At 42.2% G+C, this 18,399-nt stretch overlaps 1 protein-coding gene across 3 annotated transcripts in view; it reads right to left on the bottom strand.

Moving 5' to 3' along the window:
• The window catches only part of LOC127442616 (chromodomain-helicase-DNA-binding protein 7-like), a 104,653-nt gene that overhangs the window by 38,830 nt on the left and 47,424 nt on the right, over positions 1-18,399 (bottom strand). For all 3 annotated transcript variants that reach the window (XM_051700779.1, XM_051700780.1, XM_051700781.1), the window contains exons 2-4: positions 13,726-15,679; positions 7,421-7,821; positions 1,061-1,196 (exon numbers count right to left, since the gene is read on the bottom strand). In XM_051700779.1, the coding sequence (XP_051556739.1) occupies positions 1,061-1,196; positions 7,421-7,821; positions 13,726-15,519 (2,331 nt within the window). In that variant the 5' untranslated portion in view covers positions 15,520-15,679. The remainder of the gene's footprint in view (positions 1-1,060; positions 1,197-7,420; positions 7,822-13,725; positions 15,680-18,399) is intronic.

Below are 18,399 nucleotides of genomic sequence, written 5' to 3'. Positions count from 1 at the left end.
GAAAATTTGCTGATAATTTACTCACCCTCAGGCCATCCAAGATGTATCTGAGTTTTTTTCTTCATCAAAACAGAATTTAAGACTTTTAGGATTTTATTTCAGGCCTCCTCCTCTAAACAATGCAAGCGAATGTATTTTTAGAAGGTCCAAAATACATATTTAGGGTGCATCAAAATAATCGTTGAACCCAAACGATTAATGATTTTGAGAAACAAAACAATACTTATATACTTTTTAACTGCAAATGTTCGCTTCCGTACATCTGTGACAAGCGCTCATGAGAGGGATGACGTAAGCTTGTTGGTAATGTCACGTGTCACGTGGAGGAGGAGTCAGGAAGGAGTCATTGTTTTTTTTATTATTATTATTTGGAAATTATTTTTTATTTTATATTGTTTTGAAATTGTTTTGGACTGTTTTGGTTTGTGAATGGCACTTGGTCTGTGGTCTGTGCAAGTTTCTCTTGTAAACAACGCGCTTCCTGCCTCCACGTGACGCATGATCTTACCAACAAGCTTACGTCATCCCTCTCATGAGCACACGTCACAGAGATGTACGGAAGCGAACATTTGTAGTTAAAAAGTATACAATTATTGTTTTGTTTCTCAAAATAATCAATTGTTTGCATTCAGAAGAACTTTATTTGTCAACTGGAGTCGTGTGGATTATTTTGATGCACCCTAAATATGCATTTTGGACAGTCAAAAAATGGAGTACATTCACTTGCATTGTTTAGAGGAGGAGGCCTGAAATGAAATCCTAAAAGTCTTAAATTATGTTTTGATGAAGAAAGAAACTCAGATGCATCTTACTGAGGGTGAGTAAATTATCAGCAAATTTTCATTTTTGGGTGAACTATTCCTTTAACAAAAAAGCTAGAATATAAATGGTACAAAACACTACACAAAGATAAACAGCATCTCTGACTAATATATATATATATATATATATATATATATATATATATATATATATATATATATATATATATATATATATTTTTTTTTTTACCTCACCAAATCCCTTATCTGATACAGATTAAAATCAGACCAATGTTTACCTGAACACCATCCTCCTCCTCCTCTTCCTCTGGTGAACGTGGCGGCGTTTTCTCCACATCTGAGGTGACTGAGGGCTCTCTCTTGCGCTTTGCCTCATTCTTGATGTCACTGGACTCAGAATCAGATTTCTTAGCACTGTGGGTGAGCAGGGAGATTTGGTTAGTAACTAGTGGTCGATCGAGTGGCCGATGCCAAAATCCAGAGAGCAGTGTGGCCGATACATTGCTGATATATCACACAATTTAATATAGTAAATAACGCAAAATTGCTAAAAAATAATAATCTCTTATTTAGCACTATATTTACTCAATTTCACACAAAATTCTTCAGATTTCTGTTTAGTCATCAAATTTTAGTAATTTATTTACACATGAAGAAATTTTTAATATATTATGAAGGAAATAACAGTACACACAGTAGTACAGCAACCATGGATGGCATGTCCACGTTAGCAATCGCATTCTCTCAAAAAATACAGAATCAAACCGTATGTACATACAGTGCATAGTGAATAAGACTTTTCTTAATCATAGCACTTTTACCTTGGGCTGCATCCGAAAACGTAGGCAGCTGACTTGCTACCTAATCAGTTAATGGCTTAACTGACAGCTGTTTTGAATGAATGGAACTCTTAAACTGGTCTCTGAACAGTTTGAAAAGCACCTTATTTTTATCGTACCTCCATAAACAGCCTCCGGAGGTAGCATTTTCCTGGTTTCAGATGCAGCCTTGAAGTTGCACTCACATGCTCATGCGGATCCAGCGCGAGCCTCAATCTCCTGACAGTTTAAACAGCTTGGATCGCCTGCTTGGATTGACACGGAATGACCGTCATAATTTGTGTATCAGAGGAACTTTTGATCCTGAAGTTTTTGATTCTTACTGATAGAATACATGCTTCAGAGAATGATATTAGATGAGCGCTCGACGGGACGAAAACGCTGGATTTTGTGAGGTCCGTGAATGACATCTGTTTAAACGAGAAATATGCATATTTGCAGACGGTATATAATTCAAGTTTTATTGATATTTACCTTTTATCATTAGAAAAGTTACAGGGAACTGTTGAGGAGAGACTGTTAGAATACGTGCTTTAGAGGAAAATAAATGAGCGCTCCACAGGATGCTGGATCTGCTCAAGTTGTGTGAGGTTGGTTTATTACATCTGTTTAAATGAGATATGCGCATATTTGCAGACAGTATATGATATTAGTTTTATTGATATTATTGATGCCTTTTTGTCATTAGACAAGGCAGTTAAATGTTACAGGGAACTGTTGAGGAGAGAGATAGAGAATGAAACAGGCGAGCACTTTAACATTGAGCTCAAACGTGTCTCCCATGGCTCTGATATGGGCCGTATAAATGGAGTGTGTTGCACACCGGTCTATTACTGTAGTAACACGATGGCACATAAAATTAACCATGACTGGTCATTTACAAGTCTCAGTTGCTTCACATGCAAGCAGGCGATTTTCGGCACCCTCAAGAGAAAAAAAATAAAATAAAAAAAAAAAAGTCAAACGGGAAAATGTATCGCCCGATGCTGATAATTTAAGTCAGAATATCAGCCGATTTAGCGGTCGACCACTATTAGTATCTATTTCACCCAATAAACCACAGATTTCTCTGGTCTAAATGTCACACCATTACACTGATTAGCTTGGTTTTTGAACCTTTTATTTATTTGGATATATAAGAGTGTGTATTTTAGGTGCCATGTTATGAATCTGGTCACAATTTCTTGTTTTTCACAATAAATCTAAATTCTTCTGTACAGTGACAAATCATTTTAAAAAGACTTAATGAGGTCATAAAGATATTGTTTAATTACACAAATTACAAAAATGCTGTCTACAGTAGTTTTTGATGGAGTGTAGTATCACACTGCAGTAACTGCTTGACATGTAAACTCGTATAGAGACCGATAATGCAAGTCCGGTACACATGAAAAATGAAGGCCAGAGACAATGATTTGATGTGCAACTCTACAAGCATAAAACAGTGAACAGTTTCCTGTAGTCATTGTGTGCACAAGGACAAAGGAGATTAAAAATTTTCTTTTTAATTTTTTATTAATTTCCCACTTACGTTCAGTTTCAGACACAAAAGCAGAGGGAATGAAACCAGTTAACTCCACTTCCACTTAAGTCGTGCTCTCTCCCTGCCACAGATTACACAATGCCCGGGAGGCTCTCGCGCTAAGGGGCCCCCCCTCTCCTTTTCATTCGCATGCCAAGAGCAATCAAATCGCCCTGGTAACCGGCGGTCAAGTGACCCGCACCTGTTCCTCTGGCTGGACGCCACTGGCCAAAGCCATCTGCTTGCCTCAGTCAGAGTCTCTCTCTCCAACACTCTACAAGCACCTGCAGCCGCACTGCTCTGTGGCTTTGGGTTTCATACTGTCACTGCTAAGCAAACAGTCAGAAATAAGGGGAAAAAAAAGGAAGGCATATATTAAAAGGAAGGAAAAAAAAAAAGCTATGGAGGGCAAGAACAACACTCGGTTGAGGAGGGAAGGGGGGGCTCTCTTTCGATGGCTGACCTTTATGAATCATAGAAAGCAGAGATCTACAGGACCCAGGTATCACACTGAAGATACAGCTGTATAGTCTAGTGGGTAGGGCTTGAGAGAGGGGCTAATTGGCATTAGTAGTGGAAGGACGCAGGCCCTGCTGCATTTTTGTGTGAGCCACACCGCTCCAGTGCTGACACTCAGGAGAAAGGGCCGGGGGTTAATGGAAAACCTGCCATCATCAGTGAAATGACTCATCTTCAGCTGGAAATCTGTGTTACAGTGAGGCACTTACTATATGTATGTGTGTGTATACATATATTATTTTTCTTTTAAAGAACCGGAAATCCAACAGAAAGACCGGAACACACCCTTTTACAAACAGAGTGCAATCGAGGGCATTAAAGGTGGTGTGGAATTTAAAAAAAAAAAAAAAAAAAAAAAAAAAGATAAATTTGAGGAGAAATGCCTGCCTCACCGAGAGTCCTGGACTGTGAGGGAGAACGTGTGGAAAGAGGATGTGTGTGGGTGAGTTGAGATAAGAGAATGAACAGAATCCATGCTGTAAAATGAAAGAGGGAGGGCTAGAAAGAGAGATTCAGCAAAAGTATGGAGTGTGTGAAAATGGGTGGAAAAGGACATTGTAGGCATGCAAGAGCATGTGAAAGTGCTAGGGCTCCAATTAAAGAGAAACCCACCGTGTGCGTGTTCGCGTGTGCGCAAGAGTCAGAAGGGAAGAAATGCATTCGCACCTTGGGCTCCTAGAGCAAGGTCACCCATGCTGTGGAGCCACTCAATTACTTGCCTTCACTAACAAGGCAGCTTTATTCATTATACCTCTACCCAGAGCTGTAGATACATGCATGCCTCAACCACAGGCAAAGACAAACATGTTTCATGTACCTCAGACACCCATGTTTTTCCCGTTGATCTTCTCCAAAAACAAAGAAACAGATCTGAAGGTGGCTAAATTCTCCAGTGACTATTTAACCAACTTTTTTCAAAGCAGAGGGTCTTTTATTTGTATAGTGTGGGGGGGTGGCTCTGTTTTAAGTGCGAGGCTTTGATGGAAGTGGGTAGCACCAGTGATGTGCATCTTCACTTTTGCTTGTCCCCAAGTGGCTGCACATTTAGCGCACTGCACAGTCTCATTCTCTCTCTCTGAGGCGGTGGCCTGTCTGATCACCAAAGCAGCAAACACAAGGCTTCACAGGAACTGAAACCTCCCAAACCCTGGTGGGACAAGCCTGCCAGTCCTAAAAGGATAAAATAAACAGGGAGGATAAAGTTGGATGTTTAGCCCTTTCTTTCTGTTGTGTCATCCACCTTTCTGAACTTTTCTTTGAGATTCAATGTCACACAGAATGCAACTTTATTTTTCTGCACCGAAGCCTGGAGGGGTGACAAGACAAAGTGCTTGTTTGAGGACAAATAAGCAAGCAGTCTGGTGTAAAGGTGCTGAAGTCAGACCAAGGGTCCCGCAAGGGAAGAGCTTTAAGCATACACACATTGCAGCAATTTCCTATGCAACCATGACTGTTGTGGTTTTCATATCTGAGTGCACAGGATGTAGCTAAGATGATCTGAGAGGGAGAGAGAGAGAGAGAGACCGACTCTGCTTCAACATGAGAAATGAAAATCAAAAAGGCAGGGAGAACTGCCCACCCAGGTTAGGTGGTTATGCAGTTAGAAAGCAACCCCACCAACGAAAATGGGGGCTTTGCTAGAGTTGCTTGGGAACCTGTCAATAAATTGAAGAGGTATTTGCAATGCAAAACAGTCTTCTTGTGGGGGAAAGAGTCACATGTGATACACCACAGAGGGGGGATCTTAAGTGTTGGATGGTGGTGTGTATATGGAAAACAAACCTGGGCACACAGACACTCACATTTTACTCAGTGTGTGGCCAAAGAAAGACTATTTATAGATGCACTTTCTTTGTCAGATAAGAACTCACACACAAGGCGAGGACCAAGAGGTTGGACTTTTTAAAGTCCAACCTCATTTCCTCCATTCCATTTTCTCGATTGAAATGAGTAACTAAACAAGAAAATTAGTAACTTAAAAGAGAGCTGATAAGACAGGTAACAAAGTAGCTAAAAATGCAGAAGGGGAATGAATGATAAACTTATCAAATATGTAATGTGCTATGTGGATTCAGCTCTGTAGCCCACTTTGTGTAATGGGGCCACACTGTTAAAAACTATCCACAGGGGCTCACCAACACTACACATCCAGCACTGTAGCAGATTTGGTCAAATTCAGGCCGGCATGATTAATGAGACAACGTTGTGAACTAACCAGCATTAGGTGCCATTTTGAATAGTCATCCCCTCCCCTTCTCCTCTAATGCACACACACACTTCCCTTTCCCTCCCCCTTCTGATGACCTACTGCTCTGGCACTGTGCTGCAGATGCGCTGCTGAAAGCTTGCTTAGGCCCGGCCCTTTTCCTCTATGAAAGGGATGGGACAGTGGAGTGATGGGACTTCGGATGGGTGGGGGGAGGAAGTTAAGGGGGAAGGCTGACACATTCCTCAGCCAGCTCATGTTACTACCTAAGCCAGAGAAAAAATGGCCAAGCTATATTGCTGCTTTGCATAATCAAGCTGAACATAAGTTTTCTTTTTCAGGGGATGGAGGGGGTGGGATGGAGGGAGTGGATGAGGAAGAGGGCATCATTCAAACGTGATAAGTCAGCACAATAATTATGATGTATCTCCAGAGGAGAGATATACTGAGGAACTATGACATTGTACTGTTGTTTCAGGCAGTGGCTGTAGACACATGAACTGACTCCTGACTGATTCCTTTCACAGTACATAAGACCAGCATAGGTGAGAAAGCACATTGTAACTTCAATGTTCATAATAATGAGTTAAGCCCAAAGTATACTTTGGTCAGACGTGAATGCTAAGCCTCCGCGTGCGTACAGGACGTGTGACGCAAATCTCATCGTCAGCAAATTGTGCATGCGCCTGGAGTTTTTTGCACTAATTTAGTTGGTCCACAAGGTGGCATCACTTACATTTTGAGCCTCTGCGGTCACGAATAAGCGCTAAATGTAATCGCCGCTAAACATCAGGAGATAGTTGAAAACAACAGTGAATGAGCAAGTCAAGAACACGTGTGAGGAGGTCTGGAGATATCTGCATTTGTATAACTCGAGTCTGAAGGAATATAAAGACATCTTTATGGGTCTAAACTCCTGAAGAGAAAGTCTGGTGTGTCTCACAGCAGTCATAGCACGTATGTGTTAACTGCCTGTGTATGGAGTATACTTTGATAGGCTTGTGTTCGAATGTATGCAGACGCTGAGCGTTCGCGTCAAAATGGAAGTGTACCTAGGGCTTTACTCCTCACAAGCCTCCATTATTAATAAAAAGTAACTGGGTGAGGCTTTATTTGTGCGACTGAAGTCTGGTTTAGTGCCAGTAGTTCAAAGCAAAAAGCTGTGGCAAGTACACAGACTTTGTAAAACATCAAAGCCCTTAGGTTCACTTAAAGATTCGAAGCAATAAAGCAGAACAACCCAAACACTTTTGAACTGACTGAATGGAGATATGGTAACATCAGCACTAGATGGGACTAGATCTAGAAAACAACTACTAAACGCATCTAAAGTTGCATACAAGACACATACAAAAAGATGGTGATATCACGTGATCATAAAGGGTTATGCATTAGAAAGGTGATGTGAATAAAGGGGTTCATTTACATAGTTTAGATACTATAGACACCCAGAATAAAGTTTAGAACTGAAGATATGATTTAATGGGAAAGTAAATACTAAAAATGCTCATTCTACTGTACTGTGATTTAGGTCAACCCAAATTAACTGTACCTGGGCTTTTTGGATGTCTTAGGCTTCGGGGTGGTGGCCTTCACTTTTTTCTCCTTAGGTTCCTTGGGTGTCTTGGGAGTCTTCTGAGTTCTGGGAGTCTTAGGCTCTTTCGATTCCTTGGGCTCCTTCTCCTTTGGTTTTTTCTTGCTCTTTTTTTCAACGGCAGACTGATCCAAGAGAGTCACAAGAGAGTCTCCCTCGTTCACCAGAGCCGCCGCTCCTCCGGCCTCACTGCTGATGTCACTAGCCTCCAGGCCTTTCCTCACCTTGGCTTTCTTCTTTTTCGGCTTGAGCTTGCTCTCTGCCTGCTGTATGTCACAGTTGGCTGGTTGCAGGTTTGAGCCTGAGACAGGTATCTTACTGGATGATATAATCTCCAGGGAAGGGTCTGATGGGGAATGCTGATGACAGGGGAGAAAGAGTTTAGTACCAAGAATGAACAAACAACAAGAAATGACTACACAATCAAAATCACACAAGGTCTCCTTCCAAAAGGAAACCTCTCTCATTCACAGTGACAAAAGAAACTAACCAATGCTTGTGGCATCACTGCTTCATAAATTTGATCCACTCCACACATTCAAAATAGTAAAAAAAAAAAAAAATAAATAATAAAAATTTTTTTTAAATATATATATATATATATATATATATATATAATTTCCCCAGACAAGCTAGCCTAAGTGGGGGGAAAAAAATTAATAAAAGCCTCTGTACACTTCAATGTAATCAAACTGCTGCCTCTGCTGCTGCTGTTTGCCATTGAGGCATGCTATGTTACTTGGTCTGATTCCCTTTGCTCCCATTAGTGCCAGTGCTAGTTGTAGCTCAGCAGAATTGCTGCAATGGTTCTCTCCTTGCAGTTGTAGTGGTATCTCTCCACTCCCCTCTCCATTCATGGCAAAGACAGACTGACAGAAAACATGCTGGCAAGCTGTGCTAAGCCCAGATTCCCAGCAGCAGATGGGACAGAGGAATTATGACACTAATAAATTATATCTATACTTCATAAATGCCGATGCCTCAGATAGACAACAGCAAATTTGATGCAATATGCCACAAAAGGCATATACAAAAAAGGACTGGATCAATGAAAAGCCTTTTCCATCTTGGTAAATAAGGAAGAATTTTGTGTATTCTCTGTGAACCATGTGTTGATTTTACTACAGCGTTTTAGTGCATACTATACACTTTGCTTTTGTTTTAAAGACTTTTGTAAACCACATCATTGTGGTGATGAAATGCTTATTTCCTGTAAACAGACTGAGAAAAATGGGTGCACCATGCATCCCAAACAGCGGCAAGGTCACAGAAAATAACCAACACCCAGTCCAATGGTGGTCAGAGCAGCTGGAACAGCGAGTGTTCTGCTGCCACTTTAATGGATAAATGTCTCTCCTCTTGCCAAGTCTCCACAATAATCAATTGCATGAATGACAACAGGCCTACCGCACGTGCTTTCTGCATTTCTAGTTTGACAGCAGCAGCCCAGAATACAATGTTCAATATAGGATTTAATCTCTCAGAAGGGGGAGACTGATGTGTCAGTTAATCTAGAAGGCAAAGTGCTCACTCTGTGAGCTAAATACTCCCTGAAGGAGCACTGTGCCTCAGTTCAGCAAGCAGGCTTTTGCAGGCCCAACCCATGAGGTAACACCCAATTCATCTGATGTAAAGCTGGCTCCCAGACACAGAGCATAACACTAACTAAACTTCATCTTCAAGATTCATTGCTCATTGCTCTTGAACTTCAGACTGCTTCTGGCTGAGAGCAAATCTAAATGAGCTACAAATTTATGTTGCCGAAACACCTAGGCTTGCTAGTAGCTAACTACCCCATAAAATCCTTCAGCAGAATGGAAATGCTTCAACTAAGAATGTCTGAATTTAGTCAAATGAGTTTATAGGCCTAATACTTTGAGGCTGTAATAACCTTTAATAGGGGAGTAACGATCTATCGATATAGATTAATGCATAAATCAAATAACCAATGATGCGATGTCATCAATACAACACGTAAACCTCGATGTATATTTTTTAAGATGCACCTTTATTTGGACACTCTAATGCCAACCACATCATTATGCATTTATGTCAGGTGATGCAGCAACCTTATGATATTCATCTCACTTTATTAGCACTAAATATGCTATTCATGTGGAACACTGATGTGTGTGGGAGTGATTGAAGCCTAAATGTTGAGCTCTGCTCTATCCGTGTTTCATGATTTGTGGGTATGCAAGTATTATGGATTGAAAGACTTGCTTGACTGATGTAGAGATGACAAATAGTCACTGTAGTGTTTACCTCATTCCACAAGGCAATGAGCTGTCATCAAACGATGTTACTACATTTTTTATATTTATTTTTCTGTATTATTTTTTTTCAACAACTGAAGTATCTTATTTTGTAGATGCTGGATTTGCACTTTTCAGAGAGCACAATAAAATATTTATATTAAAATATGGTTGCATTTGTGAGATAATAAATATAATTGTGTAAAATAGGCATATAATATAATATTGATTGCAGCCCCTAAATCTGAAAGAAATCACATTGTGGCAGACTTTGAGATAACAAACATCGGATCACTGGCTAAGAGAATCATAAGATCGTATTGTCACGAAACTTGCGATTTACACCCCTAATCTATAACAAGTTAGTAATCAGCACAATGAAAAACTTTAGCCCAAATGGCAAAAAAGAGAGATAAGAACGTTAAGTTCGGTATTTTAAACATTAGCCTAGTTTCCATCCACTTTTCTCGCTATTTTGTTAGACAAAGTGAAAATGCGTAAAAAAAAATGTGCGAAATTTGCCGTCTTCTGCCCGTTTCCATTCAAATGGCCTTTTATCGATAAAAATGGTGTGCGTGATGATGTTATGCCTAAAGAAAAAAAAACAGTTGCATAAGTTTTGGTTTAACACAAAAGAAATCTGCCCGTAAGCCATTTCCATTCAGAAATGTGCGTTTATCGCTAATTCGCCTCCCAGATGTCCCTAATTTTTTTCCTCCGAAGTTTTGGTAAAATGGGGAGAGTATTGAGACAATTCATTGAAATTAACCAGATAACTGTCATTTTAATTTCACAAATAAAAGCAATCAGAAGAGGAGGAACTGCAATCAAAAGGGAGCTGTTGCCCTTCTGATAGGACTGTAATATTGGTACTGATGTTGCACCTAATCGCAGGTTGCCACCAGTTCCGACCCGAAAGTGAATCGTCATTGCCCTGTTCAAGCTGGCAACCTGTATCAAGTAGTGGGGAAATCTTCGGTCTTAGGATAAGGACCATCCATCGATGTCTATATGCTGCGTGCACAACTATAAAGAAAAATTGATGCGGTGTAATATCAGGGTTTACATATGATACATTCCTGATATTCAATAGGCTATTTTGAACAATCATCTAAAGCATTGCCATCACAATTACATTATGTCCCGTATATTTGTCCCACAACTTTTAATGACCAACTGAACTTGATTATCATCTAAAATTAATTTGTGTCATAATGCAATTTACATTTTCTGAAGAAGCTCAGCAAATGCGATCCGAGGTAGAGAGGCTTAGATTTAAAATATTTAAACGTTTTAAAATGCTCAAAAAGCTTGTTTTCTGAAAGTGAACTCCACATTGGACAAATAGTTCTGATAGTTCATAGTCTTGAAGCGTAGTCATTCAGCCGACTTTATTCGTCTACAGAACAGGGTACAGCTAATTTAAGTTTGTGTAAAGAAAAGGCATATATAGGTCTAAAAATTAAAAAATTATGTTTGGTAATTTATTTTTTTAATTTAATGCGTTTTTCGTTTAATAATTAATTTAATACAGGGAATTTTGCCAGTATTTTTCAAAAGTAAACTAAACAATAATTTAATAGAATTGGGCTATATTTTAAGTGTTCAAAAAAGCACATTGAAGCTTTTCTTCTAGTATTGTGCATATATGTTTAATTTAAAACAGCTTTGTGCACAGAAATGATATGTTTGTTTTGGGGTTTTTTTGTATTGTGGGCTAATTCCATGACTGGTGTCTATTATTTTGGATGGTACATAAAAGCAACTTTACCAAATAAATGGATGTCTACCATGATTAAATTAATCACAAACAGTGGCCATTCATTTGTTCTCCGTGCACTTGTCAATGTGCATGATACGAGATATTTGTGTTGGCACTCCTGGAAGTGTCATGTTTGCAGTGATCGGATCTTTATGCCGTTAAGATCGATCCATAATCACGTACAATAAACTGGCTTTCAAGGATCCTATACCTTGTCGTCATGATTAACACAGGCTAACGATTGGGGTAAATTCTGTCATGAGACACTACATTTTGCGTTAATGCCAATTTTCTCGACAAAAAGTGTTTCCAAACCAGTTTTTCATGACATCTGATGTATCGACAAAGTTTATGCGCTAGAGTTAAATGGAAAAATATTATGTCGACACTTGTGAAATTTTTGCGATAATTTCCATCAGCTTTATTTTGATGTGCTAAAACTTTTTTTCCGCAAAAAATCCTTGGATGGAAACGTAGTTATTGTGTTGCAACTCCCTTCAACATTTTATTTGCACAAAACATACAGCTGTACTACCTGGCCATACTCTGAATATTCAGTAGTGCACTGTTTGTGTCTATCAGACCCAGAGAGAGAGAGACAGAGAGATGCCGCTGCCAAGATGGCAAGCAGGCGCTGTCAGCAGAGAGTCTCAGGAGGCTAACAGCTTGCACCAACTGATAAATGGGAAATAAAAAGGAATCAAACATGGCTGTCCATTCTTCACGCACAGTCAACTGGATTTAAGCCTTGACCAAACATCTCATGCATTCTTATATGCAAGTCTTTTATAGTTCTCATAGGCTAGTGTGATTCTGTGAACACTTGCACTTGGTATTTAAATACAGCAGCTGGAGCCATGATGAAGAGTCTGTTCCCTCAGAAGCATTGCTCTACTTAAAGGTCACAATCATTTATTTGTCATCAAACCTTACTATTCTATAACTGATACCACTCTGTTATTTAATAGTTAGAGGCAACACAAGAAGTGAATGCTGTAAGTTCTGCAAATCCTCTGAGAAGTGCAAAGGAAGGCCATCTCTGATGCTATTCTTAATCTCCCGACTACATGAAGAAAACTAATTTGCCTCTCTTCATGCCAACTTTAAGTGTAGGGGGCTGTTATCACCCTTGTTATGTGTCAGAGAAAAGAGCACTTTCTGTCATGAATGTTTTATATGTAAATATTAAACAAAACATTTAATATGTAAATATTTAACAACAGCTACTGCAGGTTTCAGCAATAAGATAAGAACCCAATATCAAGAATTAAATGCTGCCTTAGTTGGTCTGAAAGCGAGTGTTAAATCACACCACATGAGAAAGAAAAAAATATACTAGGATCAATTGTCTTAGGCAACTTACAATCCACACAAAGACATGATGACTTATTAGCTTACAGTGACAAGACAGAGATGTACTCAAGCGGTGCACACCACTTAAAACACGTTTCATCTAGGTCACAATTGAGGTGGATCAATTAATACTGACATCTTAAATGTCAACTACAAACCTTTGTTAACAGGACACAATAAAATAGATGCAATCACTGACATGCACTATGGTTGTGAATGGTGGTTTAAGAGATAAAGAGAAACAAACACCACCAAAAAAGCTATGTGCTGTATATGCATGCAGGAATAACAGCAGCCATTGTGTGTGAATGGGTCACAAGAGAAAGAGGCTTTCAGAGCAAAACAAGCTAATGGCATCAGAATCACGTGACACAGGCAGCTATTGAGAGCTGCTAACCTCCCTTCCCCACTGGCTCCCTCTTCCACCCTCCCAACAGGACACATCCTGCTGTACGCCATTAACTCACGCATGAGTCCACCGAGACAGGCAAAGCAAACAGAGTAGAGAGAGAGACAGAAAAGATGCAGACAGACACAGATAGAGAGGGGAACGGAAGGAGGGCAGACGGGGGAGGAGAGTGATGCTTAGTGCGAGCAGGAAGGGAGCATTTCCCCTTCAAAATGGGAAGGGGGGAGGGGTGGGGGTTAGGAGATTAGCACTATGGCGCCTGTGTCTTGGGGAGGCCAGGATATGCAGTGAGGAGTAAACAAACAGCTGTAAAAATCCATTTCCCACACTCTTGTGCACCAACAGGGGCAGAGGCAGCTCCACAGTCGGCAAGAGAAACCCTCAAACATGCCTTTGCCACCCACAAGCACAAAACAGACTTTCCAAAAGCAAGGTAAACATATATAAATGACAATGGAAGGCATGCTCTATTTCCACAACTCACCTGCATGTAAGGCACTTTCTGCATGATTGAAGGTGACTGGTGAGGAGGTGCCCATGCCTGCTGAGATGGAGGGGAGCTCTGACGGTGTGCAGCCAGGTGTGTCTGTGATGGAGGAATCATGGGAGGGGTATGCACTTGCTGCAGCTGTTGCTGCTGGAAAGGCAATGGGGGTGTCTGCAGTTGGTGTTGCTGCGCTTGTTGGGAAAGCAGCCTCTGGTCCTGTGGGCCTGGTGGTTCTACGTGTTTTGCATCTGGTCCTGCAGTAGGTCTTCCTTGTACACTAGTGGCCCTGTGATTGGGTGACAAAGCAGCATACATCTGGGTGGGTGGCGGATGTGGGTGTGGGTGTGAGGGATGTGATGGCAGCTGCTGGTGGTGGGGATGCTGCTGTGCTGCATTCACTGGGCCAGCTCCTCTCTGGGGGTGAGCCATTGGGCCAGGGTAGACACCCACATCAGTTCCCAAGCCGGCAATTGGTGGGCAGCCCTGCTGGGGTGGAGGGGTACCTGCAGGGGTAGCTAGGTTCCTCATAGGTGACATGGAAGGAGGGGAGCCATATGATCCCTGAGGTGGAGGTGCTAGATGCTGTTGCGTCTGCTGGGCTGTAGCTTGGCTCTGGGCTGGGTGCATAGGCTGGGTGTTGATTTGGTTCACATGAATGGGCTGCTGGTGCATTGGTCCCTGTTGAGCCCCAGGAGCTTGATAGCGCTGGGGCCCTGTTGGAGCAGGGTAGCGCTGCACCTGGGTCACGGGCGCATTAGGGTTACTGTTGCTGCTGGTGGTAAGGCTCAAGTTGGGACTCATCCCTGAAGTGTTGGCTAATCCCTGATTAAGGTTGCCGTACGGAGGATAGGGAGGGTACTGCCCTGAGCTGTTTACAGTGTTGGAAGAGACTGGCTGGTTGTGCATGATAAATCCCAAGTTTTGGTGGGGTCTCCCGCCCATGACTTGTTGCTGCTGCTGCTGCTGCTGTCGTGAAGGGCTTTGCGGGAACTGAGAGTTGTGGCTAGCCACAGACTCTGGATGGACCAGGGCCTGGACAGGCCTGTGGAGAAACTGCTGATTAGGTTGCTGATGCTGCTGAGGAGTTTGAGCTGGGTGGCACATGGAGGGTCCCGACATGCCGGGATTTTGCGTCATACCCACGTGACCCATGAAATTGGCTTCCTGGGGGAGGCCTTGTGGAAAGTGGTTCATTCTCGGAGGCGTTTTGGTCTGGTTGTGGCCCTGCATGGCATACTCGCCACGACCGATATAAGGGCCCATTTGGTGGGCAGCTGGGCCATGCTGATGAGGAGAGGGTTGTGGAGGTTGCTGTTGGAAAGGGGGTCTCACTTGTTCAGGCACCTGCATTGCTTGAGGGACCCATGCATTTCCACTATCTGAGAATGACTGGCTACGTCCATCTCCTTGTGCACCTGGGTAGACGTGATGCCCTCCAGCCCCTCCTGCACCTGGTGGAGCACTATGAAAGCGGGAGTGAGGGGAGGGCATGCCATTTACTGGTCCATTCCCCATCATCCGGCCCCCCTGCTGGTCCATTGGATGCATCTTGGGCTGCTCATACTGACTGAAATGGTCAAAATGGTGGCCGTGCTTGGCCTGTCCAGGAACAGCAGGTGAGGAGAGGTTAAGAGAAGACAGCTGCCCATAGCCTTGGTGCTCATGGGGCATCTGTTGACTCATAGGATTTGCCTGACCTTGGGGGTAGCCACAGTCCCCCAGGACCTCCAGCTCATCAGAGAACAGATTCCCATCGTCACCGAAGAGGCTCATCATGCCTGGGTCAGCCATGGCCGCAGTGCTCCTGTTGTGCAGCCAAGCTTCAGAAGCAGGACAGGGAATGTGTGCTCACACAGAGGTGGATGTCCTCAAAGCCGCTAATCCGCTAACTAATCTGCAGCATGTCACTCCATATTTCCTTAATTCTCTCAGAGAACGCAGCGTCAGGCACCTGGAAAGGAACGGAGAGGGAGAGAGAGAGAGCATTAACACAAATAGCTCCATTTTGTTCACTTTAGCCATGCTTTATAAAATTTTCAGCCAGTGAGTCACAGCTGTTAAAAGATACAACAGCAGTTGAGGGGTGGTGAGACAGAGGGGTTTTCGCAGTTAAATCAGTTGTAACTGACTCTTTGCCAACCTTTGATCCCAGCCCCCACCCTCCGTTCCTTCTGCTTTCAAACAAAAGGGCCAACACACACACACACACACACACACACACACACACACACACACACACACACACACACACACACACACAAAGCCTAAATTAATTCATTCTTTACAATTCGTTGATGGTGGGGAAAGAACAAAGGGTTTTAGAGGCAGCAGCAGAAGTAGTGGAGTTAAACAACAGCAGCAGCCAGACCAGGCAGGCAGATGTAGGAACACAAGCAGGCAGCCCACCTGCTGAAGCAAAGTCTTAAAACCTGCCCTGTTGCTGTCTGTGTTCATCTTTCTGTATTTTTGTGTTGCCTGAGTATTCTGGGGGAGTGCGAGTGTATTTTCATGTGTGTTTGCGTCCTTAACCTGCTCATCCCCTGTTCAGGGTAATCAGATGAGCAGGGGGAATTATGTAGATGTGAGATGAACCAAGCAGGGGTGGGGGAAAAAGGCAGCCTGTTACAGAACCGGATGTCCTACTCAACCACAACTACCTGCGTGTGTGTGAGGTGGGCATGTATGAGTGGGGGGTGGGTAAGGAATGCGTTGCCTCAACTTCAACAACCCCACAAGAAAATTTCCCTCCCCTTGCCAATGCTCCTCCCATTCTGTTCCATGTTCAGTCTCATTCACCCAACCCCCAATTTTCCTCTCTTTTTCGGCCTCTGCAAATGGCAGCTAAAATTATCCAGGTGAACATCTACATTGACCAGCCTAAACTAAGGATCAAAAAGCCACAATGAAAATCAAGCTTGAGCATGCAGTCTTTTAAATAACTTTAAAAAGTTGCTGTCTCAAAAAGTTGTGCTTGATACAGAGTACATGAAGTACATATTTGGCTCTATGGAAACAAATAACAATAGAAAAAACTTTCTTGCCATAAACTAAGCATACAAAAGGACAAAATCAAAACTAGATAACTTCACATTCGTAATGAACTAGTGGTCATGCAGGAGGTGTCATGACTTCCTGTAATCACAGTCTACAGTCACCATGCTACAAACCACAAATAACAAATACATGTTTCAGACTTACACAACTTCACCGAAACCAGTAGACCTACACAGAGGTCTTTTTCACTGACTGCCCTATATCAGAGTGATATGGTCGTGCTCCAAGTAGAAATCCCATGCATTTTCTCCATAGACAAATCGATTTTTAACAATGAATGCAAACCTTTAACAACCTTGGATCTCACATAAGGTCAGTATTTATTCAATGTATGCTTCGGCTGAAGCCTGTGTTACTTCAACTTAAAACAAAAAAAATTTAAAATATGTTTAATAGCGAAATGTCTGGTGAAAAACTACACTATCCCTGAATCCCAAAGGAAAACAATCCACCAATCAGAGAGTTGCAGCAATCAAAGTGCACCAAAAGAGCCCTGCAGTGACTGCTCACTCATATGATGCACAAGGGCTGGGCGAAATGCAGGAAATGTTCACTATATTTTTATGAACTTTTTTTTATTTTTATCTAAAGACAATTATAAATGTAAACATGATGATGATAATAATAATAGAAATATAAATAAATTTTTGGTTCAAGGTGAACTTGTTTTGGTTGTATACACATGTATATGCTATAAAGTGAACCTGCAGAGTTGCCATCACAATGCATGTTAAGCACAAACTGCTCCATGGAAATTAAGTGAACTAAACTTCGAGCAAGATCATTTGCTGCATTCTCATAGGACAATTCTTGCTAACTCTTTTCAGACGTCTGAATTAAAGAGAGAGAAATCTTTACATGCTTGTGTTCTATGAGACATCGTCCTATCACTGAAGCAAAGTCTTAAAACCTGCCCTGTTGCTGTCTGTTGTGCTCTATAGGAAAAATGCTAACAAGATCCTGTAGTGGTGGACTTGCATTGAAGCAAATTCTACTAAACTTTTAACCTCAGCCCAGGTCCTGAAGCCCTGAAGGTGGTTACACAGGGTGACATTACAACCACAACTAATCTCAATGGAAGGAATTAATAGGAGGAAGGAGAGATGCCTGCCTTTGGATGACAGGACCACAGCTTTAATCTCCTCACAGCTCTAGTTAAAAGCAAGAAGATGAGTCACAACACCACAGCCATAAATCAGTCCCTATTCACCAGAGGCAGCACTAGAACTACGCCGCTCTAGCTGCACCATTTCAGTGGTGGGGGAGGGAGTTCCTACAGAGCCATGCCAAAAGCAGCCAATTTGAATCCCTATGATCAGATTTGACATCTAAGCCGGCGGGCTGACTGTTCACCCAATTCTCTTTGGAGAGTGACAGATGTGGCAGAGTGCCAAAGCAGCTCCTTCTGGAGGGCCACACCCCTGAGGAGCAGCACAAGCCCAAGTGCGCAGTGACGTACACACTTACTCGCATAACCACAGAGAGTGGGTGGCCAGGCTTGCCCCTGACCAGACCGCAGAACACAGTGAAGAATAGTGGGGACAGCAGCCAATTAGAACCAGGGACATATAAAACCTCACTAATAAGGCTAATTTCCTTGCCACACTAAAACAAACA

Source organism: Myxocyprinus asiaticus, chromosome 6 (assembly GCF_019703515.2).
Source record: "Myxocyprinus asiaticus isolate MX2 ecotype Aquarium Trade chromosome 6, UBuf_Myxa_2, whole genome shotgun sequence".
NCBI classification, from domain to species: domain Eukaryota; kingdom Metazoa; phylum Chordata; class Actinopteri; order Cypriniformes; family Catostomidae; genus Myxocyprinus; species Myxocyprinus asiaticus.
The sequence above is the reverse complement of the archived record's forward strand: the minus strand, read 5'-3'. Positions and strand labels throughout refer to the sequence as shown.